The 25,770-nt window shown below is 40.0% G+C and overlaps 2 protein-coding genes across 2 annotated transcripts; one reads left to right on the forward strand and one right to left on the reverse strand.

Moving 5' to 3' along the window:
• Positions 1-2,782: 2,782 nt before the first annotated feature.
• On the reverse strand, positions 2,783-12,836 carry psmb5 (proteasome 20S subunit beta 5). Its single transcript, XM_088311523.1, has 3 exons — positions 12,561-12,836; positions 10,717-11,023; positions 2,783-3,174 (listed from the first exon to the last, which is right to left on the reverse strand). Exons 1-3 carry the CDS (start codon positions 12,783-12,785, stop codon positions 2,891-2,893), a joined length of 816 nt encoding a protein of 271 aa, XP_088167649.1. The 5' UTR covers positions 12,786-12,836; the 3' UTR covers positions 2,783-2,890.
• Positions 12,837-15,859: 3,023 nt separating this feature from the next.
• prmt5 (protein arginine methyltransferase 5) lies at positions 15,860-24,833 on the forward strand. The gene is made up of 16 exons (XM_088312004.1): positions 15,860-16,071; positions 16,254-16,372; positions 18,695-18,780; positions 18,921-19,055; positions 19,133-19,245; positions 19,359-19,408; positions 19,509-19,672; positions 19,849-20,010; positions 22,062-22,139; positions 22,241-22,299; positions 23,134-23,256; positions 23,352-23,527; positions 23,667-23,870; positions 23,957-24,067; positions 24,147-24,211; positions 24,292-24,833. The coding sequence occupies exons 1-16, from the start codon at positions 15,974-15,976 to the stop codon at positions 24,442-24,444; spliced, it is 1,896 nt and encodes a 631-aa protein (XP_088168130.1). The 5' UTR covers positions 15,860-15,973; the 3' UTR covers positions 24,445-24,833.
• The last annotated feature ends 937 nt before the right edge of the window (positions 24,834-25,770 follow it).

Raw genomic sequence — 25,770 nt, forward strand, 5'->3', positions numbered from 1 at the left:
GTGGGCACCGTGGGATCGGTTCCCACTTGGTGACGGTGTCTATGTCTGCCCTGTGACTGGCTGGCGACTTGCTCAGGGTGTGGTGCGCCTTTCGCCCATAGTCAGCTGGGATAGGCTCCAGCGCCCTCCTGCGACCCTGTACTGGATAAGCGGTGTGGATAATGACAATGACATGATCATACCGCCCTCTGCTGTTGACTGAAATTGACGCCAAAGTGCCCTCGGGCCCGCAATATGAATGTCACGTGACCAAAACAGGTAAGGTACTCGTAATCAACACTTCCGTGAGTTGTAATAATTTAATGTAGCTTGCTAATGTTTTCCCCGCTTTTAACAGTTAACCAAAAATGCTATTCAGTTTTCATGCTTTTTTTTTCCAATTCAAGTTGTCACTCACTCATGGAGGGAAGGTGCCACATAAAATCTCGCATGGGGCGCCAGATTTGGTGGGGCCAGCTAAGATATTAGTTTTAGCAGAAATGCTGATGTTGTTGCGGCCAGCACCATTGACAACCTCAAATCTTATGTGTCTAATCACCAGATTCCCAGCAAGCCAATGTCCTGCAAAGGTCATAGAGACATTGGGAGACAATTTCGTACTTTTTATTTATTGCATTCCACTTTTCTTTCGCAACAATAATCGCATTTTCCTGCAAAAACTGCAGTCAACACAAATGTAAATTCTTGTGGTGTAAAAGTGATCGTGCTGATCCATTCTCCTGACTTCAGTGCAGCCAGCTTGGGTTCAGTTTCCACACAGTGACAGTCTGAATGTGAGTAAACTGACTGACTGACTCAGATTGTAGGATGATGTCAGTCTTTTGCCGAAGGCGCCAGCTCCCCACAACCCTGAACAGGATAAGCGATATGGATTGATTTGACGATGTAAAATGGATTGTTTATAAAATACTCGGTGGGCCAAATTAAAAAGCATTAAGCTGTATGTGGCCCACGGGCGGCCCACGGGCCAGAGTCTGCCCACCCCTTCTCTGGATCCTTACTGTACATCCTCTTCGTGCTTTTATTTAAAATATAGAATGAAAAGTGTGGTTCTTGACTAATGAATATGTACAGTACGTACCTCAAGATAACTTCTGTTGAATTGCCACTTTACAAATAAAAGTTACTCGGCTCCCCCCGTCTCACTTACACTGGTAAAGGGACATAATGCAATATATGGACTAGGAAAAATAAGATTCACGGTCCGAGGCACTGGGAATGGATTCGAAAAGGCTTGGCACCCCTTCCTGACTTTTTTCAAGAAAACCTACCACTGCTGTTTATGAGTAGAAAACCTGCCATCATCTTTTTTTTCTTTCTGGTTTAATATGAGTGGATACTATATTAGTTAGTTAATCATTTTGGGATTGTGTTTTTTTTTTTTTTTGCATTTTACCATTACTTTATATGAGTATTATATGTACAATTTATTGTGTGCGTGTGTGTGTGTACGTGTGTATGTTCCCTGTCTGGGAATTTGGGGGTTTGTTTGATTAAAAGAGCAAAAACGAACTTATATATGACTCATTGGGATTTTTGTCATTGTGGTTTTGAAAGTTAATAAAAAAAGACATTGGAAAGAAAGAAACAAAAAAAATTCTTCCATGACCGAAATTTACAAATGTTTTACATTGCATAGGCTGCAACTAAAGACATTTCAAAAGTCTGAACGCTGTCTGAACACATTGCGTCTAATTTTTAATCAGGTCATACTTTCTTCTTATTAGTTGGTTGAAACTAGCTCACGGAAAATGAAAATGTTTGCTGTTAAAAAAACAACTTTAATACTCTTTCATTTGCTAAAGTGACGAGGCGGTGTTGCATAACAGTATTGTCAACGTTTTTTTCTTGGGGAATATTTTTTGCCTGCATACAGTATTTTTGCTGTAGCTACATTTGTTCAATTTTACCACATCATCCTCACCCATATGCAGAAACTGCCATCATGAAGCTTCTTCATTCCAGTTACCAATCACTGACGGGCCCCTCTCATTTCCATATATCGAAATCCACTTCGCATTACATCTGCTAACTAGTCACCTATGAAACTAGTTTTTAACCATGGCTTGATAGGGTTTGGTTTTGGATTTATCACATCCAGTTTATTCCCAGCCATAAAAACCACTGGAGGGGCACACACTGCCATTGCAGGTCGTTATATTGTAAAACAACTTGGCAGGCCGGCACACAGTTGTGTATTTGGCCTAAGTGCATGGTGAGTGTGGAATTGAAATATACATCTCCCTTCCAATTAAAATATGTATTTGTGCAATATGAGTGGAGGAGATGAATATTATCATATTAGGGGTGGGGTGGCACAACAAGGGAAGGGGCACAATTACCAAGGGTAGTGCTACGCAATTAAACCGCACTATCTAGACAGTGCAACTTCTGCTAATAAATGCAGAACATAAAGCCGGGACATAGAAGGCTTTGGTTTAACTTCTTTGCCTAATGGCCGCAGATGATTGCAAGCACAAACAGAAAATAGATGACACTAATGCCTTTGTGAAGTTGTTCAGGTTACTTTCTCAAAGTGAAACTCAATTAAAACTCAAAAAAATTGCAATACAATTCAAGAATAAGTGTTTAGTTTCCATGTGGTTGTTTAACATCAATACAAATAGATATTCCCACACTACAAGAAAAAGTGATTGAGTAAGCTGCCCTTTTTGGTCCCTCATTTATGATGAAACTCACTAGCGTTCTAAGAAAAGATGAATGAGCTTTGAGCTAATAAGTCAAATTATGGTTTTAATATAAAAAAGGGAGTCAGAAGAAAATCATTTTAATTACTTTATTAATATCAACCCAACAGACATCAGAATTTTTTCCATTTTCGATACAGAAACGCCTCAGTCCCCCCCCCCACCCCTGAGCACTTTAAAAATTAGGCCTGATCCTTGTATTTCTGGTGCAGGTCGAGCACATTATCCTGGGAGACCCTGGTCCAGCCTCCGCTATGGACATGGTACAGGTTGACCTGCCCGCCACTGTAGGCGTCGCGATACGTGGCCTGGTAGATAGCGCGGCGGCCTAGATCACAGGCTTCCTCCACGGTCAGATCATGCCGAAGGCCGCTGTCCATCACACCGTAGGCGTAGCTGGAGCCAGAACCCAGCGAAAACAGGTCGCCACAAATTCTGTTCCCGTTTGAGTCAACGTAGTAGAGCCCTGAGGAGAAAGCGGGTTGGTCAAAAAAGATGTTAAAAGGCAACATCCTAAGGGGATATCTACAGACTAAGCATCGACAGTTCTAGCTCAAGTGTTTAATTGTTCAGCTTTCACACGGAATTAGAAGTGTGAGTACTGCATCCTCCAGTGCTAATATGAGCAGCTGCAACCTTTCCAAGTGAAGACGAGCTGGCAGACAGAACAGCTGCATCCACTTCAAGTAAAATGAAGCAGACCACGGAACCTGCTGACGATGCGCGGGCCACATCGCTTTCCGCCCAGGGGCGCTGCTCAGGGCTTTATTGATCCCCGCAAACCTGCCAAAAATTAACTATCGACCAGCGACCCAGGCTGCACAGTGAGATGCACCTTAAACCGCTGGGGAGGGCAAACACTGCAAGCATATCAGCAGACGTGTGACTTGTGCGGCTTTTATAATTACTAATATCCATTTTAGTACTGAAGGTGTAAAGACTACACGTACACTCGTGGGAGTGGCTTAAATGAAGGGAGTCGCATGGTACAATCGCTGCCTGTCAGTCAAAGATACTGATTTCTACTCTCAGGTTGAAACGTTCTGCTTTGAGGGTTCAAGTCCTGCTGCAAAGATAATAAATTGCAACTAATTGGTGAATAGACAGACACTACCATCAAGAAGTCCTTGTCCGAGGAACTGATTAGCTCGAAGCCTCAACCAGGGTTATTATAATTTGGGAAGTTTAATTATGATTATTTTTATTTTGTTGTGATTTTTTTTTTATTTAGTTAATTTTAAATGGTTTGCAGGGCGGGTTTGTTACTTTTTATTTTTTTCTAAAGCATTTTTTTTTTGTTTACGGTTTTAACAATTCAAAGACTTTGAATCACAATAAGTGCCGTGAATACTGCTTCTTAAGTTAGATGCCGGTATACATGCATGTATAAAGCTATGATGCCTTGTTTGTAAAGTTGCCAATTTCTAAAGTTGCTTTGAGTACCAAAGGTAGAAAAGCGAAATACAAGTGACAGCCCATTTAAGGGTTGAATTCCTGTTGAGAAGTATTAAACTTGGATGTCCCATTTTTTTTCCTATAATGCATATTTTTTTTTCACATATGAAGCATAAAAGAAAATCACTTTATGGAGTGTTACATTTCAGCTGAGTTAAATGTCAAGAGCAAGTGAGCCATTCAAGCCAAAGCCACGCACAAACTCATCTCCGCTGCTACTTGATGATGTCGCTTCTGTGCGACAAACATTAAGAGGACAAAACTCCGAGATGACTGTTAGACCTTCTCCTCTTCCGGAAAGCGGCTGTGAAACGCTTTTAAAATCCACCCCAAAGCCTCATGTACTAAAGTAATTGCTCAAGATGAAAACGAAGCACATTTTCTCCAGAATTAAAAGTTTTGGTTGGTTTTGTAAAATGTAGTTTCAGTTAGTTCTCATTTTATTTTGTTCACAAAAATGTTCATTTTTTTTCAATTTTAGTTTGAGTTAGTTCATTAGTTTTTGTTTACGAAAATAACATTGGCCTCATCTCACGGTTGTCTTCACTGTGGCTGACTTTTTTTTTTTTTTTTTTTTTTAAGTCAGAAATTTGTCTTTGCATGTCACGATGTCTGTGTTGTGCTTACCTACATGGTGTGAAAAATATATATCGTTTGTACACGGCAGAGTGAACTACATTCATTAATACCATCAAACTTGTTGTCTCTCTCTAGCTAGATGACGTGGCTTGCACGTATTCATACTAGGTGGGTCCCGATGCGATATTGTTATCTGATATTGGTCCAATATCAGCCCCCCCCCCCCAAAAAAAAAAAAACGTATCGGATTTTATCAGACTGCATCTAAAATCTCAGATATTAGCACTCATAGACAAGTAGTCATTTGAGAACCCTCTCCTGGTCTTGTATCCAAGCAGCGTCGAGAGCTAGCGTGCAGACCCCACGTGATCAATGAGTTAGAATGAGTTAGTCTAACCAAATGCCAGCTCACCCACAAATTTGCTGATGGGAAGATGAGCTTATAACAGAAGCATGTGTTTCGTGACACTTTCCAAAGCAGAAACATGTGAAATTTATATTCGGCCAACTATTCACTGGTATCACTTACAAAAGGAAAAAAAACACCTAACAAAACACTCCCAGATTGCACATTCACTGCTAAACTAGTGACAGACTATTAGAGCTGTGGAGGGCCACTTTTCTAGGGGGGAAAGCTTGCAATTTGTTTCATCTGACAAATTGCAGCTTCCCCAGCCTGTCGTCAGCTTGCCTTGATAATCATCCGCTGCCTATGCATGGGGTAAAATTGCCACTCTGACACCTGCCAGTTCCAATTGAAAACTGTTAACGACTTGTTACAAACAATGGTGCAGGCGGACAGTTAGAACGTCAGCCTCTTATGTTGAGCACCACACATGACAGAGGACGAGGAGGCCCACAAATAGAATCAGAGTTAAAAAAAAAATAAAATAAAAGCAGTTCCCACATTCAATCCCTTCCAAACACTGCAGTGGTCTTCATCATGGTATTACCATTAACTGTATTTATCACAGAAAATTACATGGACACATTCATGTTTAGACAGTGAAGCTGCATTAAAAGTGGAAAGCAGTAGACGTGTGCCTCAAAAGCAGATGAGACGATCCTTCCATTCGGATTAGGCAACTTGACAGGAGACTGTTTACACAGATTGTGCAGCTGGCTGCATGATTTGGTGACTAGCAGCGTGTGTGAGCGGCGAGCTTTAAACATCACTGGTCTCGTTCCACCGAGAAATTACGACTGTGTCGGGGAGTGAACAAGTGCAGATATAAGAAAATCGCAGTTCAACCACTCACACTCACATTGACACCTGTGGACAGTTTATAGTACCCTTCCAATTAGCAGTGCAGTTTGGATTTTAGTCAGAGAACGAACTTCCCACTTAATGGTAGGTGATTTAATTTACATAGCATTTACATGCCCCTTCAATCAGCGACATTGCAAAGCTTCTGCGACAATTAGACAAACACATGGATCATTATTTTCTCATTTAAATGCCTGGGACTTTAATGCATGTCATGAACCCCAGGTGGCAAACACGCAAATAGCAGTTGCACACACAGACATCAGTTTTCAAATAAAGCAGGCATCGATCTCACACTACATTCATGTGCAACAGTTGTATCGGGCCAAGATTAAACGTCCATCCTGCCTCTCTCACTGGCCAGCAGACCCAGCTGTAACGATTTGCTATCATTGTGTCACTTTAGCTGACTCTTTATGTACACCTTCAGTGACGTACAGCCTCACTCCACTATTGAAAGTGGCAGCGTTTACCTCTTCTAAGTGGTAAACGCTCAAAAGGAAAGAACAGTGGTTGTAGTGCCATCTAGTGGGTACTGTGGAATCTCAAGTGGACTAACCCTGAACACATTTCATTTATAATGTCAACAGTTTTGGCAAAATATATGCCTATACGATCGATATACAATAGAGTCACTTCTGGATTATATTCCAAACGAGATACCAGGTTAACCATACTTGTTACGGTAAAACTCAGCGGAGTGTTTTGTTTTCTGCTTAAGTAAAAGGTTGGTGGCAACAGTATCACCCTGGATCTGTAGGGAACATTTGCATTAAATCTAAATCAAATCTGATGTTCAATCTCAGAGATTTCTTTGTAGGAGGTTATCAATGTTGGAGCATCTTGTTGGAGTCCAATACACCACTAAAGGACATCATGACACTAGTTGCATGTAAATCTTAGGGCTGTCACAAACGGTTATTTTGGTAGTCGACTAATCGCCAACAGTAGTCGCGATTAGTCAACTAATCGGATCATATGTAAATTGCAGCATTAGCTTGACTTTACAGCTTGATTCTTTATGCATATAAAATTAATGATGATACAACATTCAACTTAAAATTTGAAGTCTGTACCAGCAGTTCTTAGATGTTTATAAATGATGATGCATCTTAAATTGAAGGCAAAATTGAGGCCTTAAAAGTTTTGTACATTTTAAAATGAAACCAAAACTATACACTATACAGAGTTGCAATAATACTATGAAACTATCTGCAAATACAAAAAGAAAAATTTTAAACAAATTTCACTCTTTGGCATCAAGCATTTTTTTTTTATGTGAAAAGTTGTGAAATCAGAATACGGTAGCAACTTAGGAAAATGCACTGTGCACTGTTTGAAATAAATATGTGTATTGGTTTAATTTAGTTTTCATTTAACCCTTATGCAAAACGTTTTGTTTTTCCTTCACAAATATGGCTAATTTAATAGTAGTAAATTGGTCGACATAAATGTCAGGTTTAAAATGCCCTGATGCCTTTTTGAGACTGAAATAACTTTACTGATCACACTAGGAAAAAAGCAGGCATTGTTGTTCATCCTTACCGGTCGACTGGAAGTGAGAGAGAGACCCATCTTCCCTTCAGCCCTGAGCACTCTCTCTCTGTCTCTCTAACGTTCGACCTCCCCTTTTATTCGAGTGTGAAAGAGAGTCATAACAAAACTGAAACTAGTACATCACGGCTTACAATGAAAGCAAGGAAATAGAAACTTATTAGACAACAGAAGCAAAAGTGTGTGTGTGCGTGTGCTAAAGCATAAATGTCAGTGCGTGTGTGTGCAAACAATGTGTATAAAAACATAATTATAGATACACAAAACTGATTACATATCCTCAGCCCATCTTACAACAATCGATTTAACAGATATTAAATATTGGGAGGAACATTTTTTTTTGTACGATAACATAGTATAATGCAACAAACGTAACTAGGAATTTTACTGTGCTATGATGCCAATGAGGGCTCGTGGCAAATATTTCATGTATCGTTAACTTGAGTACTGGAATTGTCCAGTTGTCCGTGAGCCCATTTGCGAGATATCTTTCCGCTTCTATGACAAACACACACTCTCTTGGTAGTCAATGAACACAAGTTCGTTGACTAATGCCTCCTTAATCCATATTAGACGCTACAATATGTTAGCGTAACACAAAGGACATTGTGTCCGTGCAAATGCGTGAGTGCTAACTACAGCTGGCTTGCAGACACAACTGAACATGCCAGAAATAAAATCAGGCTTCAGCCACAACTGGCTTACTTTCTAGATGTTCGAGAATCGCTTCACTACCAGCATTGCTTCTAGTAGATCGCGGGTGGCTCGGATCACCGCTACTGCGCATGTGTGCCCGAGACAGGCAAAAAGCCAGCGAGGAAAAGCATGAGATGAGATGTTTCAAGAGAAAAGAAATGCGCTAAATAAATACGTATAAAAATAAGCGACTCGTCAACTATTTAAATTGTCGACTATTTGGATCGTCTACGTCAGAGGTATTCAATTAAAAGTTACAGAGGCCCACAACGAAAATTTCTTCCAATTAAAAGGTCAGAACCAAAGTCCAACATACCGAAATGTCTAGCCTATGTTCACATTTTTATATAGTTTCAATATTTACTCATTTTCAACAAAGCGCACTTATATACTAAATATTTAGCAATGTTCCCATTAAACACCTTTGCCAGTCAAACAAATATAAGGCGTTTATTTCACATTCAAGAAAATGTGGCTCCAGGAATTTAAGGGTGCCACTTCCAGAAAAAAACTGTAAAATATCTCCTGCAGAAATATATCACGTGCTAAGCATTGAGTTAACATCTTTTACCTTTTTTTTTTTTTTTAAATCAAAGAGTTATCAGCCTAAAAAAAACGGGAAGCCTAATTATCCGAGTAAACCAGGTCAACATGTTCAGTACACAATCAATAAAAATGGCTGTCCTCATAAAAAACTAATTCAAAATGAGCTTTGACACCACTTTTTCTTTTGAATATTTTTTAAACTTCTCTTAATGAGAAAAATGAGTTTGTGACTGCCCTGCCAGTGACTTAAATCTGGGTTGGAACGGAGTCGGGGCCATTGGGATTTGGTAGATTATTTCACACATCTGGCCTTTGTGTTTTCCTTTAAATAATGTTTGTGCAACCACATTTAAGCACTCCTTCACAACTTCCCCATCACTTGAATGTTTTATGTTTCTCCAAAATCCATTTTAGTGAACATTCGTTTGCATGCCGCTGGGATGTAAACGAAAATGTAAAAATCTGTTGTACTGCACTCGAAGTTCGATGTTTTTGCGTCCGCTCACCTCAAACGTCAGCGGATAACTGTGCACAAAAGGGCGGTGCTTTGTTTCGTAGTGGCGCTTCGCAATGTTGCGACGGTTTCGGAGCATATGATGCACACTGGTTTTAAATTGGCTGCAGTCAGAACGAAACTAAATTTCTCCGTCCATTCATTTAAAACAAGACGCATCGACCTCGCTAACTTTTTAGCAAGGCATACGGTCAGCAGCACTCTCTTCCGATCTGCTGCGCAATTGGCAGTGGATCGTAAACAAAAGATTTGATTGGCTCAAATCAGTGACGCCTTTTCCGTATTTACTGGAATTGCAGCGCCAACGTTATATAATTACAATAACAACAATAACAAACTGAAATGCATAAGTCTAAATCTCCTGTTGCTGTGTAAACATTTGGACCTCAAAGCCTGAGTGTGAAGTTCAGAAAACAGCAAATAAAATTTTTGTGTCACAAGTAAAGTAATAAAACATAATACAAGTAGGAAAGAATGAAAACTAATTTGTATTTGGTTTATTTGACAAAATAACAGTTTTTCTCAAGTTAGATTCTGCCTAGCAGCAAACCCAAAAGTGTGTCGTCATTCCAAGGCAACAATGGCAGAGCTCAACATATAAAGTGTCTGCTCCGTTTTCACGCAACATTCATAACTCGCCCTCGTCTTTTTTCCTCCTTTCTCACCGTTCTTCAGCGCATGCGCACTCTGCATACTTAGATCACAGCCGTCAGTCACACATAAGCTATGTCACAAAACATGCCCTACACAACACGTTTTTCAAAATAGATTGTGATCACACGTACCTTTTTGCGAACCCTTTATGATAAGCAAAACGGTTAAGAAAACTGACATCTTCAAAGTGATTGTGGCATAGAACACTAGTCGAAACTGGCTTGAAATTGACACTCTTTGCCAGTGGTCCATTTACGTGCCCTATTTTGTTTTGTTTTGGCCACCAAAACAGATGCTTCCCTGAACGCGAACACCGCATCCCCACACAGCGAAGAAGCCTTTTGCCGAATAACACAAAAATAACATCAGTTGAGCCCCTCACTGGAAAATAAACAATTCAGTACAATGGCGACTGGCGACTTGTCATTCTGCAAATGAAATAATTTCAGAAGAATACCGGACATTGCAGAACAAAAGCAATTTCGTAGTTATGGCTTTGCTATGGGTCTTATTATGAATTTAGGACGTTTGTGTTTAAAAAAAAAAAAAAAAAAACGTGAGTATTCTTAGAATAGATTTGTTACTCAAAATACAGTGGGTCAAGTTCACCTCACACTAGGTCTTTAAATCCATTTAGTGCAGGGTGTTTAAAATAAAAAAAAATAAAAAAGCTATTATGGGACAATACGCAATGTCAGTACCCACTTGGGGCAGAAGGCTGATGTACCGTAAGATGCGTTTACCTGGACCTCTTTTGTCCCATCCACAGACCATGGTTGCCATGCTGAGTCCCATGCCCTTGTACTGGTACACCATGTTGGCAAGTAACTTGGATGCTGCGGCCACCGAGATGCGCTCTTTGTTGCGGAGCTCGTAGACTCGGCACTGGCGAGCCAGCATACGCTCCCAGAAGCTACAGTCTGCTGCTCCTCCAGCCATGGTGCCAAGCAGGTAGGGATTTATCTCAATCACCTTCTTGACCGTCTGCGAGGCAATGTAGGAGCCCGCTGTGGCCCGAGAGTCCACCGCCACAATGACACCATGCTGGAACTGAAATCACAGCAGCAAAGGACGACCACTTTAATGAGGCAGATTTGAGAAGGTTGAGAAAGCATCACCATTAACATGACATTTTTTTGTTTTTTTAAGACAATCAACTTCAAAATGTCAAGTGCATTATAAGTGGAACAAATGTAATGAGAAAAAGAGAACACAAAGGTTTGCCATTCACGCCCCTGTTATATAGAAGTTTTTAAGCAATTATTCTCTGTAGGCTTTTATAGGACACAGACAAGTACAAAATTAAAGTAGCATTGTAGTCTAACATTTTGTCGTAACATGCCGGGCAGCACTAAACTCTACTGGAAGAAATGCACAGCAAAAAAGGACAAGCAAAATGAAGCAGAAGAGGCAGATAAGGTCGTCAATTAAACTCCAGTATTAGTCATTTCCACAGCCCAAGCACATGCCTGCGAGGAGATGAACGTTCTATTTGTTTGTGACTGATCAATGTGTATTTAAGTAACTGCTGTTTGAAGGTTTTATGGTACCAACATCTACAGTCAATTCCAATAGCCAGTCTGCAATGTTTCAAATCCTATATTCGTATTAAGATAGCAGACTTTCATTACATGAAATTACAAGTATTGGATGGATTCTCAGAATTTTCTTTTATTTTATGCGACACTTTTAGAGTAAAACTCTCTAATCTCGTTGCACACTTGAGTACAATGACAATAAAGGGATTTCTGATTTCTGATTTCTGAACTGCGAGTGATAAACAGCTTGAAGCAAACATGCTTCCCTTCTTATTTGAAGAACCGGACAAGGCGAGTGACAGCCATTCTTTCCTCAGTGATATTTTATGACAGTCTCACATAACTAGATGCTAGTGCGATTGCTAGTATGTTTAAATCAGTTTGGTGCCAAAAACACATTTTAAAAATATTGGCCTCTTCTTATATTTTTGCCTGTCGCAATTGGGTTTTGAATGTATCCCCTAGAGAAAAACAAAGGTTCGCTACACTACATGTGCTTAGTACCAAGTTTGACATTCTCTTGATACGAAAAGCGAGTAATAAAATAATAAATAATAAAGATAAAAAGAATAATAATAATAATAATAAAAGTCTTCCAATGAGATGTCTATAGTTTTAACTTGGTGCCAACTAACCATCTGGCAATGTAATATACTTGTGTTGGGAATAAAACGGGGCCACTTATCATCACTACGTTAAAAAGAACTCGTGTCACAAGTGAAAATAATTGAAATGATTTACTTTCACTTCCACAATATTAAACGTTTATTTTAAATTTACAGTCACCGCACTTGGCGCATCGGCTGTAATATGCATTATTCAAGTATATTCTGTACAATTGTCCGACATTAAGGATGAAAAAAGCAGTGATAAAAAGCTTAGTAGCGTGCTAGCATGCTAACTGAATCATAGAGTCTGTTTTATATTATTCAGCCTGCTTTAAAAACATATCAATACCATGTTACCAAAAAAGACAACTCCTGTATAACAGTTGCTGTCCGTCGTATGTTTTTGAATAATTTAGAGAAAACGCAGAATTGATGACTTACTTTGAAGGCTAAGGTAGTGGTCCCATGCAGAAACTCTATTTTCCTCTCGACGCCATCGTCGGCCACAGGACGCAGTGGATTTCTTATGGCAAACTTTATGTTGTCTCCCGATGTGGCTTCGAACTCTACTCCACTCAGTCCGGGTCCACAATCGAAAGGAGCCGCCTGACGACTGCCAAAGGAAAAACCAGCACAATGACTATTCAACACACTAGTGAGAGCCATCTTTGAAACTGCCCGATGAGCAAGCAACTTCCGCGGTTTCTTATTTGCTCCTGCTTGTGACAGAATCAACTTATACAGCGCCACCTGTAGTTCCGGGTGTAAAAAATGTCCCAATTCTGGATTGGACAAAAAAAGTGCGGTCCACGTTTGTGTTTAAAATCTTTAGCTGTTACAAAAAAAACTATTGAACTGTATTCGTCATAATTAAATTTTTGATTCGTTAAACCATGATTAATATGTAAAAACATTGAATGTATATGCAAATGTATTTCTATTAGAAGTATTTGTAATAATTTACTATTAAACAAGTTAGCAATTCGGTGAATCCATCCATCCATCTTCTGTACCGCTTCTCCGCATGAGGGTTGCTGGGGGTGCTGGAGCCTATCCCAGCTATCTTCGGGCAGTAGGCGGGGGACACCCTGAACTGATTGCCAGCCAATTGCAGGGCTCACAGAGACAAACAACCATTCGCGCTCACACTCATACCAAGGGGCAATTTAGAGTGTTCAATCGGCCTAGGACAGACAGAAAAACTACATTGTGTGCTCTATTCAAATTATTAAAAAACTTAAAACAATAAAGATTTATATTTGTATTTAATACACAAATATAACACAAAATCAAATGTAACACGGCCCTGCCTTTGTCAAATTGTTGCATCATATTTGTGTATTTTTGGTTGCCTATCACTTTTGCTCTCTTTCAATACTGCCTACAATATTATTACTTTTGAAGATCCTATTATCAATACAATACTATCCATTTCTTGATATGGACTAGGTATTTGTTGTTTGCTGAGAAAGTTCTCTAGTTGGACTTAAACGCATCCTCTGAGGCAATGATATGTGGCCAACAAATCAGAGTGAATGTGGGATACTTTCTGAGCAAAGGAAAACTCAGCATGCCCCACATTGAAAGATAAATCCCAAGGTTGTTGTTCCATGAGTTAGTGAAAAGTGACTCTGGACGTTCAGAGAATGGATAGATGTTGAGGCAGTTAGTGAGTAGAATTTTTGGTCAGTGCTGCCATGCAAAAATTCAATACATTTCACCTTCTTTTTCTGGTTGATATAGTCTACATCCAAGGTCGTACCTGATGATCAATTCAAAGGATCTGGTTTTATCCTTCAAAGTAACAGCAGACCACTTGTGATGCACAGTGGTGTCCTTGAAGCTACAAATATATCTTCCAAAGCCAAAAGTGAAGTAGAAATAGATGGATTCCTTGTTCAAAAATGTTTTTCTCAACAGGCAGAAAAAAAAACACTCCACAGATTAAGAATTGATTGAATCCAGGAAATTTGGAAAAACTCATAAAGTTACAAAAATCATACTACTTTGTTCAAGGAAAAGTTGTCATCTGCTCTCTCCGACAACTATCATGCTGTCTTTTTGCAACTCAACTAACACACTTAGTCTCAACTCCTTTATAGTCCTTGCAAAAATGACAGCTTGCAGAAAATGTTAATACAATCTGGCCATTTTTTAGTTGACAAGAGTAATTTGAGCTTGCTTGAAGTGAAAATCATAAGTAGTGAAGCCTTTTTCTGCAAACCTTTTCACATTTATTTCTATCACTTTCTGTTTGCTTTTGAGATCGTACAACATATATTAACTAAGCTGGCTGTGTCACGTGAGGAGTGGGGTTTGGACCCAGAAGCAAACAGGAGACCGAAGTGTCGACGTAAAAGTCTTTATACAAAAATTCCAAGTAATAACAAGCAGGCCTGGATTCAGAACATATGGAAGATGGCTGACATCCGCACACGAAGAAAGCTTGACGTACTGACGATGTGTCACTGAGTAACTTGATCTTAAATACTACAAGCATCAAGCCTATATGACATCATAAAATAACAGAGCATAGCAACTGTGTAGCAACAGATACATTAAGACATGTCACAACAGGCTGCTTGTAAAATATGATATGGTGTGTAGGGAAATAAAAAAGATGGTGATAACTCTGTCTGTGCAAAATTAATTTATGTTTCATGTGCATCTTTCATTATGATTCAGTCATTATATACCAAGTGTTACAATACTTTTTCAACTTGTATATCAAAACTCTAATCGCTATAAATGTGAAGTTGTAGAAATACTTTATTGTACTTCAGTTGATTAAATAATGTTGTATTGTATTGTATTGTATTGTATTGTATTGTTTTGTATTGTATTGTATTGCATTGCATTGTATTTTTTGGGAATGTGTACTTTACTTCATATTCATTTTTCTGATTACTTTTTACTTTTACTTCCACATTGGAAAACAGATACGTGTACTTTCGACTTTGAACTTTGACAAAATAGGCTTGTGTCTTTTTTCAACCTCTGTGGATATGATGACACAATGTTAAAAAAAATAATGGAGAGAGGTAAAGTCAACCAAGGTTAGAATCTTGATTAAACAATTCTCCAAGAGCTCTGTGACTTATTTTGGAATTAAGTCCCGTAAATGTTTAAAATAATGCCACTAATTGTAATGCAATCCTTCACTTAGTTGAAAAAAAAACAGGTGTAATTGTGATATGAATTTAGAGGTGCAAGATATTCCCCATCTGCCTTATTTAAGAGAAATGTCTGGTGATGTCTGCTTCAAGAATGATTTTTGTACACAGCCTTAAAACAAACAGTTTGTGGCTTTCAAAAAAAATACAAGGTCCCAGATGAAGTGTTATAATTCCGGTATGTGATTTTGTATTTTTCTTTGTTTCATTTACAATAAGTTCGCAATGGGAACTTGTTTCGAAAGCTTGTCCAATGATTATAAAACATTCTCATCATGAGCATCACATTCAATAAAAGATGAAAATGATTTCACGTGAACAAGGTCATGTTATATTACGTTTTTATTACTTTCGTTTAGACGGGTGTTGTACATTAAATGACAATAAAATTAAATGTTACTTTTGTGATGTAGTCCAATTCTGAGTCTGTAGGTGTACGTTTTTCTTTTTATTTTTAGTCAAGGAGTTTTACACGACTTTTTTACACAAGTATCTGTATTTCTATTTTATGCCGCGATACTTCACGAGATGTGAAACTGGCATACATTCGAAGCCATTTTGACTCTCCCTTCCCTCGGCTGACTGTAGCGTATCACGTTTTATGTAGATCCAAAATGGCGTCGATTTTCTCTAAACCCGGACAGGCAAAGTGGTCCTCGTCCGTAGTCTGCATACCTAGTCATGGCGGCTGTTAGTACGGGGAGTAGAGTGTCCTGCGGGAGGGATTTGAATTGCGTGCCAGAAGTAGCCGAGACATTAACAGCTGTCGCCAAACTCGGGTAAGAAGAGTGTTCCTTAGTGTTGAAGCTGGAGGGGGACGCGGAAAATAATGAGTACATTACAACGATGGATGCTAAGCTAGCCGGCGAATAACCAGCACGTGCCCCATCCCAGTGTTGTGGATTTTGTTGTCAAACGAAATATATTTGTGAAATAGTTTGTCTTTGTCTCTGCTGCTCAGGTTTGACTTCGTATGCATGCCCCTGTTCCACCCAAGGTTCAGGAGGGAATTTGAGTTGGAACCCGCTAAATCTCGACCAGGTGCCCAGACGCGGTCTGACCTGCTGCTGTGTGGAAGAGGTTAGAACGCATCTCGTGAAAGTTGCCCACGGTTTCGTCCGTCAATCTGCACGTATGTGCAAAAGAATAAAACATAGATGACCATTTATTTATATTATTTGAAAATTAAAATCAACGTGGTCCACTGTATACCGTGTGAAAAGCTTTATAAATACAGATGTATGTCTTGTAGTGCAAAATTGTAAAATTAAAGACCCGCCTTTCAATCACTTAAAAAGTATAATTTTATATATCGAATTCAAATTTAGCATTTCTGAGTTCATTTTGTTTTCACGTTATCAGTAGGTGTAAATTGTGAGGGAATTTTGTTGAATAATTTCCATTTGCTCAAAAACTACTTTTCCCACACATCACACCAATGCAATTCAATTCAATTTATTGCAAGGGTCATGTTGTTCACAGTTCCGATGACCAGCTGTCCGAGGTAAGCCAAAACAGGATTTTGTGATAACGCGAGCAAAAAGCTTTAAAGTAAACAATGTGGGCCAGCGAACCGGTGCGAAACTCCTCTCTCATTTGCAACTGCAATGACTGAGATGTTGCAAAGCGGTGATGGGGCGCTGCTTTGGATAAAATTATTAGATTATAATAAAAGACGGGTGGGGGAGAGTAGCAGTGTGTCATGGCTCAGTGGCCAAGCAAGGTGCACTTTGGATATTCACAGACGGCCCGCTGAACTGAGTGGAGATGGACAGTGGTGAAATGAGGCCCAAACTACTCCCTGCTGCGGCAGCTAGCGATTGGTTGTGGGTCAGACGGCTGACTGGTCGCTGTGGATTGCCAGCAGCAGTGAAAGTGTTGGCATCGCTTGGAAGGAACCAGATGGCTCGCACTAAAATAGATATGGCAAAAGACCCCAAATTATCCAGCCGAGGTTTCATTTGTCTCTCCTTTTTTTTTTTTTTTTTTTTTTTTAAGTTTTTACAGTAGTATAGCTTGTTCCTGTGTGTTGGTGTTTGGCCTTGGTTTCCTCATTTTGGGTTTGCAGTTTTCGCCAAGAATTTTTATTTTGGTGCATTCTGAGTCCTAGATGTATACTTCTGAAGCCCAGTTTTCCACCTAGCCATTTTATGGGGCCCGCAAAAGCTTGCCAAAAATTTTTCCTTTTCAAAACCAGCCATTAAAAATTATGCTGACCAGATGCACAGGCAATGATGTAATATGACATGGCAATTATTACATTTCCTACATAGAGCACATTAGGTAAGGGAGAACAAGTGGAACTGCTTTTCACTCGAGCCATTCGCCTAATTCTTAAACAAACCCAATGCAGCTCATCTTAAAAATAAAAATCATATACTTACATACAGCCTCACCCCTGCAAGTGGAGCCGAAGCAGGAACCAATACCATTCTCAGTGTTTCTGTAGCACAATAATTCATACTGTTACTGAATGCATCGTTCATTTCCCATCAAGACAACAAACTGTTCATGTTGCACTTTCCCCAAAAGAAAGTATTTACTCTGTTGTTTCAGTTTAAAGGCCTCGACACACCAATCCCCTCTCTCCTTGGTGTAGTGTGCAACATCGTAAAGTCGGAGCTGTTGTTGGTGCAGCTGGGGGGGGCGGTGTGTTTGGCCAATTGTACCTGTACAAGCGGGATGGGCTGTTGGGTAAAATGAGCACTGTTCGGCTGTTAGCGAGCAAATCAGTGCACTGGACAAGAACCGTAAGTGAGGAAACCGGAAAAACTGTGGAAATTGAAGCTATTTCTCAAAAACTAAATGAACTTTGCTCATTTTCACATCTCCTCTATTGACATAATGGCTGGCTGAATTGACAAGCCCAAATTAATCATTCGCATTCCCCAAAGACTGCCGTCATTGGACATCACCGTCAAAGGCTACGCATTGACTTTTACCGCCGATGGCATGGAGGGGTACTCCTTCACACGCATGCGTTGGCTTTTGCGGTATATGCTTCCATCATTTTCCAGTCCAACGTGCCAACTTCAAAGCTTACGAGACAGTTGGACACAACGATTGCTGTGTAGAAGCGTTAAAGATAAAGATCATTAAATCTCTTCCTGTTTGCATAATCATACAGTTGGTTTTATTTTTTTTGTTCCGTTGCTGTACCTTGTGTGAACCTGACCGTGAAGTTAAAAGAAATAAAGGTAGATATTACAAACTTTTTGGGCGTACTGTTACACCCTGAGCGATTACACATTCATGTGGTCTCACTGATATAATCAGCAATCGTTCATACACTGTGGCCTGCAATGAATCGTTTCACACCCTTGGCGTGAATGAAGGCAAGTTATTCAAACCAGACGATATTTGATTGTGTATGTAAACTATGTATATGTTTATATATTTTAGATTGGAATACCCTCATCGTTGGGAAGCAGTCACCATGGATTGACACAGATTCAGAAATGGAGACAGTACGCAGAAGCTCAGAAGCTGTAAGTTGGAATGAGCAGTCACAGATGTTGATCCTGGAAATGGTCCTTTCATTCATCTCTTCCCATCCTTCCCATTCTGGTTCTTTGCCACTTCCTTCTCATGCTTTCCATGCCCATCAATATTTTGTCATTCTCTCCAGGCTCTGGCACAGGAATTGCATTTCTCGGCCTACTTAGGTCTGCCTGTCTTCATGATGCCTTTGAATGGACCCCATAAAGCAAATCTTGCACGTGTGCTGCTTAACCATATCCAGTCTGGACACCACACCACAAATGTAAGACACTAGACTGCTTGTAGAATGAGTGAGAGAGCAAGGCAGCAAGATTTACTAAATTAATTTTCTGTGATTAGTTCTGGATTCGTGTTCCACTTATGGCTCCCGAAGACATGCGGGAAGACCTGATTGAGAATGAGCCAGTCACATATGTTGATGAGACAATTACAGATGAGAAGACATGGAACTGGTTGGCTTAAAGCAACTACATACCATCCATTTGTTGTTTTCTGTTTGATGTATTTTTTTCATTACCTTTTTATTATTAGTTCCTTCAAAATATTTTCCTGTGTGTACATTTAGGTGGCACTCATTTAGGACCCTTTGTGATTACAACAAGAGGGTCTATCTTGGTAAGAACATCATGCCATGATGCTACTACTTGCTACTTTCAGTTTGTTCTGACAAACAAAAAGAACTTAAATCAACTTTTCTTGTTTTGTATTCATGAAGCCATTGAAGTTGAAGCAGACATGCCCTCAGAAACTGTGATTGATAAGTGGCTTGGAGAACCAATCAAAGCAGCCATACTTCCCACCAGCATCTTCTTAACCAATAAGAAGGGGTTTCCTGTTTTATCGAAAGCGCACCAGCGAATAATTGTCCGTCTTTTCAAGGTAGGGAAAAGTTAGTTGATGAATATATGAAATGGAGTTTTCCAACTGAGTGGCTGTATAAAGACCAAATAATGATTTTTAGTTTTGACCTCTGGCCTCCCAGAACAAAACAAAGATCTGTAATTAGAGTTAGACTTCTCAAGTGTAGTCTTAATAACATTTGTGTTCTTTCACAGTTGGAGGCGCAATTCATTTTTACAGGTACAAGTCGCCACACTGAGAAGGACTTTCGTTCATACCTGCAGTACCTGGAATACCTCAGTCAGAACCGGCCCGCACCCAATTCCTATGAGCTTTTTGCCAAGGGTTATGAAGACTACCTACAGTCTCCCCTACAGGTATGAGGGTTTTTCCTAAAAATTGTATAATATCTTTTTGTGTCTTTACACACAAAGAATAGGTTTTTCTTTGTAATTTAGGGGATATTCCTGATGTAGTGATGTACAATAATGTACTTTGTACTTAAAAAGGGATTGATTTTTCTCAGCATTTTTGTAAACCTTCTGTAATATAGACAACATTTTTCAAGGTTCCCCATCCAATGTGGTGTCCGCAACATGTCCGCATGCCAACTGTTGGGTCTTATATAAAAGAGAATACTGGACATCAACGTGAGATATGAGAACAACCTTCCTGCTGGCATCCGTTTGTAACATTGAATTGCACACTTCACTGGAGAAGCGTTATTCAGATGATTATCTCGAGCTGCTTTTCTGCGCACAGACCTGTATTCCAGAATTCATGAATGGATGTGACTTACTTGCACATGCACACATTCCATTTTAGAAAGGATACCTCTTACTCTTTTGAGTCATGAAATTGTGTGACCAAAATGACATGGTTGTTATTCAACTTTTTCAATGACAAAAAAAAAGAAAGAGAGAGAACCTATTGAGTGCCAGGCAATTTAGAGCATTCTGACTGATCTTTAAAGGCTCACGGAATATTGTGTTTTGACTTTCTTCTTTCATCGCACATTTTTTATACATTATACTATTTTAGTAATGAACTGTACAATATGAGTTGGTTTCAACTAAATCACCTGTTATGGTCAAAAGAACAATTTTGTTAATATGCCCAACCGCGATTTTTATGCTAATGATTTTGGCTTTGGCGACACCTCAAACATCTGAGCAGTCTTCTATAAAATATCTACAACAATCAAAATGTACTTTTGATGGCAAAATAATGTATGTACAAATATCACCATTGAAACGATTTTACATTTGACAAACTTTACAAACTCTTTACTATTTAGTAGTAGCAATGGTATTTAGTAGTGTGTGCGTGTGTGTTTATTTTCTCTTTCATGATACTTGTAGTAGATATCAATCACAAGCTGCTTGTAACAGTCGAATTTCCAAAGGCCAGCCATGTTCTCAAGCGTCCACATTGTTTTGTTACTGTGATCTCATCCAAGAGACCAAATGCTGTCATCTGCTGGCATCTATTTTTTTAGGCTTTCCTAGCTTAATGATCAAACCAGAGTTGGCCAAGACTTTTTTTCGCTCATACCCATTTAAAAAATATATACAGTGAACCCTCGCTACTTTGCGCTTCACCTTTCGCGGCTTCAGTGCTTCGCGGGTCTAAAAAATATTCGGGGGCATTGTAGTTTCGCCGAGCGGCACGAGGGGGCGCCGGAGCGGTTAGACGGCCGGCATGCGCCGAAGAGGTGAGTGGACGAAGAAGAGCACGTTCCCCCGGGCACGATTTGGGGCGACGTTTCGCGCGGTTCGGACCGTACCAGAGCTCCGAAGGAGGCCGGCCGGCCGGCGTGCGTGGCAGTTAAGCCGTAGAGGAACAACTTCCGCCCGGGCACTAGCGCGGCAACATTTCGCTTCGCTCGGGACCTGTCAGTTATGAATGAATAAATGAAGAATGCCACCTTTCATTTCACAGGGCACACCGGACGGCGTACCAGCAGGTAAAAGTCGAAGTAATTAAATAAATACAAAAAGAAGTAATTGAATAAATACAAAAATAATGGCTGGGGAATAATAAAAGTTTTAATAATAATTTGTTTTGTTTTTTTGTTATAACATGAATTTCACTCTCTCTCTCTCTCTCTACCCGTATATATATATATATATATATATATATATATATTTTTTTTTTTTTTTTAAGCATTTTTGAAGGTGCGCCGCTACTTCGCACTTTTTTTTTTTTAAGCATTTTTGAAGGTGCGCCGCTACTTCGCGGATTTTCAGTTTTCGCGGGTGGTCTCGGTCCCCATTAACCGCAATAACCGAGGGTTCACTGTATATAGTTGACAACAATCGAGGTCGACGGCGTTCGTTGTTATGATTTTCATTGACTGCAATTGCCTTTGGCGCATTGAAAATGTTTGTAAACTTTTCCTTATTTCATGTTTTCATCTTCCTTTTAGCCTCTCATGGATAACCTGGAGTCACAAACATATGAAGTCTTTGAGAAGGATCCTATTAAATATTCGCAGTACCAACAGGCAAGACCCACAGTGCTAAGTGATGTCATGACATTTTTTTGTATAATATAACGTCAAAGCTGAAGTATTTCATCTAAGTAACTATTGTCTTGTGTCTTCAGGCTGTGTATAAATGCCTTCTTGATCGAGTCCCAGAAGACCAGAAAGACACCAATGTTCAGTGAGTAGCATGAAAGCAAATGCTCCCCCCCAAGTCATGTACTTTATTTAGACGTGACAAATGAAAAGTCTTATGTTCAGTTAACCTCCACAACCTCATAAATTCACTTACAGTTTATGCAAATTTCTGTGAAGAACCATTTAAGCACAGAAAAACTTGCCCATTTGCGATTTTCTGTAAGGTGGCGAGTAGATTTTTCTTACAAAGTGGTGTTTCCTACCAGCACAAGCCGCCCATGGCAGCTTATGCACTAGCTGTGTATTGCCAGAGTTTTGCTGTATGTTGAAATGTTCTCAGTTTTACCCTTGTGCTGCTACAGTAATCAACCACCACCCTAACCCCCCCCAAAAAAAATATCCCACAAGTGTAAAAAGAAGTGTAGCTGATATCAAATGTGAAAGTAATAGAGAAGTATCTTCCCGAGTGAATCTGCATTTTTGGGGATCCTCTCCCTTGCTACTCCTGCTCCACTGCAGGAACGTCTTTGAAGTTTGTCTACTTCCAATCCCTAGGCTCGGCAATTGCTACTGGTTTCTTTGCAAATCTGTAGCATCTTGCATAGATTGTCATCTTCTTTTCTCTTAGCACCTTATTTTTATTTTGTAGGTACGACATGCAGTTAACACTTAAATGCATGTTAAATAGGTATAATGACGTTACGCTTTTGTCTTTGATGACTTCATGCATAACAGCTGAACCGCCAAGGTGTGAGGCCCAAATGTATTTTCCTTTTGACTTTTGCTGACTTTTGAACGATCCCTTTTAAAACGAGAAACTAACTTGTCATGACAGTGGGTCAAAATGGGGTTAATTAGTTATAACTCCTTCCCATAGAGTGTTGATGGTGTTGGGGGCAGGCAGGGGTCCCCTGGTCAATGCCTCTCTGCGTGCTGCCAAACAAGCAGACCGGAAGCTGAAAGTCTACGCTGTTGAAAAAAATCCCAACGCTGTCATCACGTGAGTGCGCCCTACATGGACCTGTCCATGCCCGACTAGCTGTCACATATTGAATTGTTTTGCTTTTTGTCCTAATAAATTACCTTTTCCCAAAGGCTGGAAAACTGGCGCTTTGAGGAGTGGGGGAATCAGGTGACAGTGGTGTCATCTGACATGCGAGAATGGACATCGCCTGAGAAGGCTGACATCATTGTGAGCGAACTGCTAGGATCATTTGGAGACAATGAACTTTCCCCGGAGTGCTTAGATGGAGCGCAGCACTTCCTTAAAGGTGCTTCCTTGCAGTCATCTGTTTTCTCTTGACTTGTTCAGGTTAATGTAATGCAATATACACAACTGCTTTATTTTCTTCCCTGTTGTTGCACCTGAAATTAGCTTCTTTTTCCTCTTCTTGCATCACATTATGCTAGATGATGGCGTGAGCATTCCCTGCTCCTACACCTCCTTCCTGGCGCCGCTATCCTCCTCCAAGCTGTATAACGAAGTCCGAGGCTGCCGGGAACGCGACAAAGACCCTGAATGCCATTTTGAAATGCCATATGTAGTACGCCTCCACAATTTCCACCAGCTCGCTGAACCCAAACCATGCTTCACCTTCACGCACCCAACAAAAGGTCGACAAATGAGCACATTTTGCATCAGTTCATGTGCGGAATATATTTTAAGGCACTGACATTGTTGACTTTTTTTCTCCCTGTAGATATGAACAATAATCGTTACCAGTGCCTCAAATTCTCAGTGGGTTGTAACTCTGTGCTTCATGGCTTTGCTGGGTACTTTGAGACCACACTCTACAAAGATGTTACACTCAGTAAGTATGCTGCAATAGTAAAATCACACTGCTATGGTGAGGTCATAATCCACAATATACATTTCTCTGCACTTAATAGGTATAAAACCTCATACACATTCGCCTGGAATGTTTTCTTGGTTCCCCATTCTCTTCCCCCTCAAAGTAAGTCATTTTGTTTAATTGAGGTATTAAAACATACAGACAATATCAACAAAAATAAATCCATTCTCTTCCTCGAACAGCAACCAATCTCCGTATCGCGTGATGATGTTGTCACGGTGCGGTTCTGGCGCTGCAACAATGGGAAGAAAGTGTGGTACGAATGGGCTGTGACCGAGCCAGCGTGCTCTGCAATTCACAACCCTGCTGGGCGCTCCTATACAATCGGGCTGTAAACTCGACACATAATGTTGTCCACGCGTCCCTACTTGTTTGTTTGTTTTTTTTTTAGTGACAGCTGTGGCGATGGTGTGTGCCTCCTTGTCTATTCAGTTACGCTAGAAGTCAGAGAGCATCCAAACACAATCTAAAAAAAAAAAATGTTCAGTGTCCTTGTTTTGTTGTTCATTTTTCAGTACAGCTAACGAGCACCACAGGTAAACATTAAATCTAGCACAAAGTATGCCTTATTGAAGACATTCCATAAAAATATGGACGAACCACACCTGTCTACTCATCTGAAGAATATAGGACTCCTATGGCACTGAGTTTAAACGCTATGTCCACCTCATTGTTTTGCATTTGTATGTTTAAACCATGTCAATAAAGACATTGTATTGTTCTATTTTTTTAACTTGTTTTTGAATGCTTGTGAATATTGTTTTCCTCGCATTTATGACTAACAATATTGAGCACTTAACAAAAAAATACCAGAAAATGTGCACATGCCCTATAACTGTTTAAAAGTGTGCTCACCAGTAAAGGCATGCTTTTTTTGAAGTTGTATGACTGTTACGGACGACCGTCCAAGACAGAATAGCGTAACGGACCGACAGAATAGCGTAACGGACCAACCCAGTTCTTAGGCAGCTTTAAAGTGCTGTGCTCATACCTTGAACACATACTGTTCATAACAGCAAACTGTTCGAGCATTTATTCACGAGCCTTGATGTTTGTCTCTTTAGGTGCATGTACTAGTGTGCAAGATCCGATCCAGTTAAAAGAGCTGGGCACTTGACCCTTTATTGCCGGTCAGTCCCCCGCCCTACAGCCACGATCTCGGTACCGTTCTGGCCTCGACCCACCATCCTTATGTGTAAATTTTTAATTAAAAGAAAAAGACTTAAAAAATATATATAAATAAGTTGTCAGCCCTGCGCCTCAAAAATGGGTGTCCGGAGGGGCTGGACTGTTCCGCCCCCAGGACAGACTGCACACCTCTGTCTACAAGTTTACATCCAGTGCTGGGGTTACCCAATGAGCGGTCCAGTTTGAACTGTTATCTCTCTCTCCATGATCAGACGCAACCATGTCTTCTAGAGTGATCGTCTATAGCTGAAAGTCACATTTAACTTAGCACAGAACAGTGTGCAGTTGACCAACCTCTTTAATTTTGTATGTGGGGCACCTACGGTTCGCATTGAATAATGTTTTCCGTCACTGTGTTTTGCTAAGGTCATTTATCTCAAACAACACTCAGGCTGCCCTGAAGTCATTCATCGTTTGTCCTGCACTACTTTGACGGTGTGTTTTTCTTTCTTGCGCCTGTTGTTTGCGTACGG

This window comes from Idiotropiscis lumnitzeri, chromosome 12 (assembly GCF_059441095.1).
Source record: "Idiotropiscis lumnitzeri isolate Australia: NSW breed Sydney's pygmy pipehorse chromosome 12, RoL_Ilum_1.0, whole genome shotgun sequence".
NCBI lineage: Eukaryota > Metazoa > Chordata > Actinopteri > Syngnathiformes > Syngnathidae > Idiotropiscis > Idiotropiscis lumnitzeri.

Bases quoted from the DNA above. Each gene is read 5' to 3' on its own strand.
- prmt5 (XM_088312004.1), top strand. From the start codon at position 15,974: ATGGCGGCTGTTAGTACGGGGAGTAGAGTGTCCTGCGGGAGGGATTTG. The intron at 19,246-19,358 runs GTTGGCTTAAAG...GTGTACATTTAG, and splicing joins GATGAGAAGACATGGAACTG to GTGGCACTCATTTAGGACCC. The intron at 23,871-23,956 runs GTCGACAAATGA...TTCTCCCTGTAG, and splicing joins CTTCACGCACCCAACAAAAG to ATATGAACAATAATCGTTAC.
- psmb5 (XM_088311523.1), bottom strand. From the start codon at position 12,785: ATGGCTCTCACTAGTGTGTTGAATAGTCATTGTGCTGGTTTTTCCTTT. The intron at 11,024-12,560 runs GTAAGTCATCAA...CTGTGATTTCAG, and splicing joins CCACTACCTTAGCCTTCAAA to TTCCAGCATGGTGTCATTGT. The intron at 3,175-10,716 runs GTAAACGCATCT...CTTTCTCCTCAG, and splicing joins ATGGGACAAAAGAGGTCCAG to GGCTCTACTACGTTGACTCA.